This window comes from Pediculus humanus, genomic scaffold, assembly GCF_000006295.1.
Source record: "Pediculus humanus corporis 1103172107436 genomic scaffold, whole genome shotgun sequence".
Classification (NCBI taxonomy): domain Eukaryota; kingdom Metazoa; phylum Arthropoda; class Insecta; order Psocodea; family Pediculidae; genus Pediculus; species Pediculus humanus.
Window position 1 is genome coordinate 178,654 of NW_002987058.1, and position 1,553 is coordinate 180,206.

At 22.6% G+C, this 1,553-nt stretch overlaps 1 protein-coding gene across 1 annotated transcript; it reads right to left on the bottom strand.

Moving 5' to 3' along the window:
* Positions 1 to 222: 222 nt before the first annotated feature.
* Positions 223 to 1,075, bottom strand: Phum_PHUM086540 (60S ribosomal protein L39, putative; the record flags this gene model as incomplete). The annotated part of the gene is made up of 4 exons (XM_002423745.1): positions 223 to 271; positions 783 to 886; positions 996 to 1,020; positions 1,047 to 1,075. 4 exons carry the CDS (start codon positions 1,073 to 1,075, stop codon positions 223 to 225), a joined length of 207 nt encoding a protein of 68 aa, XP_002423790.1.
* Positions 1,076 to 1,553: the final 478 nt, after the last annotated feature.

Below are 1,553 nucleotides of genomic sequence, written 5' to 3' on the forward strand. Positions count from 1 at the left end.
TATATTTTCATAACAACTTGAATTTTCTTTATGGCATTAATTTAACTGCTTACAACGTATAAAACATCTAAAAGCACAAATTAAGAAATTAAGATGAAAAAAAAAAAAAGAATTAAAATATAATTTTTTTTACATTTATTTATATTAAAAAGCTTGTAAACTTATAATTACAGTTTTTATAGAACTTATAAAGTTAAATAAAACCCCCTTGTCGATCATCATTTACAATTTTAGTTTAGTTCTTCTCCAATGTCTTCTCTTAGCATTGTATCTGAAAAAGAAAAAAAGAAGTGTAAATTAATATAAGCACTTTAAGGAAAGTTTAAGTAATACTAAAAGTAAAAATTATTAACTTCAGCACAGTAAAATAATTAGGGTATTTATCATTAAATGAAGTAACATACAAAACGATTTGTCAATTGATTATTACAATATAGCTTTATATATAATGCATTTGGATCTTAATAAGTATGCTTGCATCAAGTAAAAACTAAATAATATTTTGGGTTTGATTTCTTTGATCTTTATAACAAGCAACAAGAGTGAGTTTATAATACAAAAAGAAACAATTTAAGAATAAACATATTTTAAAAATTTACAAATTTTTTGTACTGAACCGTTCACCAACGGTTACTGTGCTTGATTCAAAAAACTAGTCAGAAAAATTGTACACCGAAAGTCAACAGCAATATTCTGTCCGCCCGTTCGGTTTTCATCATTAAATTTACTATTTATATTTTACATTAAAAGTAAAATTGTTTCTGAAAATGCATAATTAATACCTGATTGTGTTTCCCGTTCTCATACGAACCCATTGTGGAATGGGTCGATTTTGTTTGAGCTTTTTAGCAAGTTTTGCTTTTATCTTAAATGTCTTGTGAGCAGACTAAAATAAAATAAAACAAATTAAAATTTAATTAACATCAAAATAATCGCAAATGCAATAAGGATGGAAAAGATAATTCGTGAATTAAATTTTTATTAAATTAACTTACCATGATTTGGGATCCTCCAAACGCGCTGACAAGGAAATCAAGAGTACCAACCTAACACTTATTCTCAAAAAAAAAACCATTCCATAGAGTAATAATATGTACGTACTCCAAGTACTAATAAAAAATCATACTTGAAACTTTTTTTATATATTATATAATTTTAATCAAAAACATTTTAAAAAAAAAAAACGTTAAAATATTAAAATGAATTTTTGTTTTTATTAATTTTTATTAAAATACACAATTAACAATTTAAAAATTTAATTTTAAATTGTATCAAAACGAACACACATGATCCATCTCATTTATTATTATTATCATGGGAATGTTATACGTACAACCGTTTAACCGTTTTTTTTTTTTCCCCCAAAAAATAAAATTACAAAATTGTTTTCATGTAAAATCAAAAAAAAAAAAAAAAAAAACAAAAAATTAATTTAATAAAATTCAAATAAAATAATTGATAAAGAGGATTTAATTTTATATATTCCACGACATTAAAAAATACTCTCAAAACATATATACTAAATATATATTTAAAATATACATATATATATA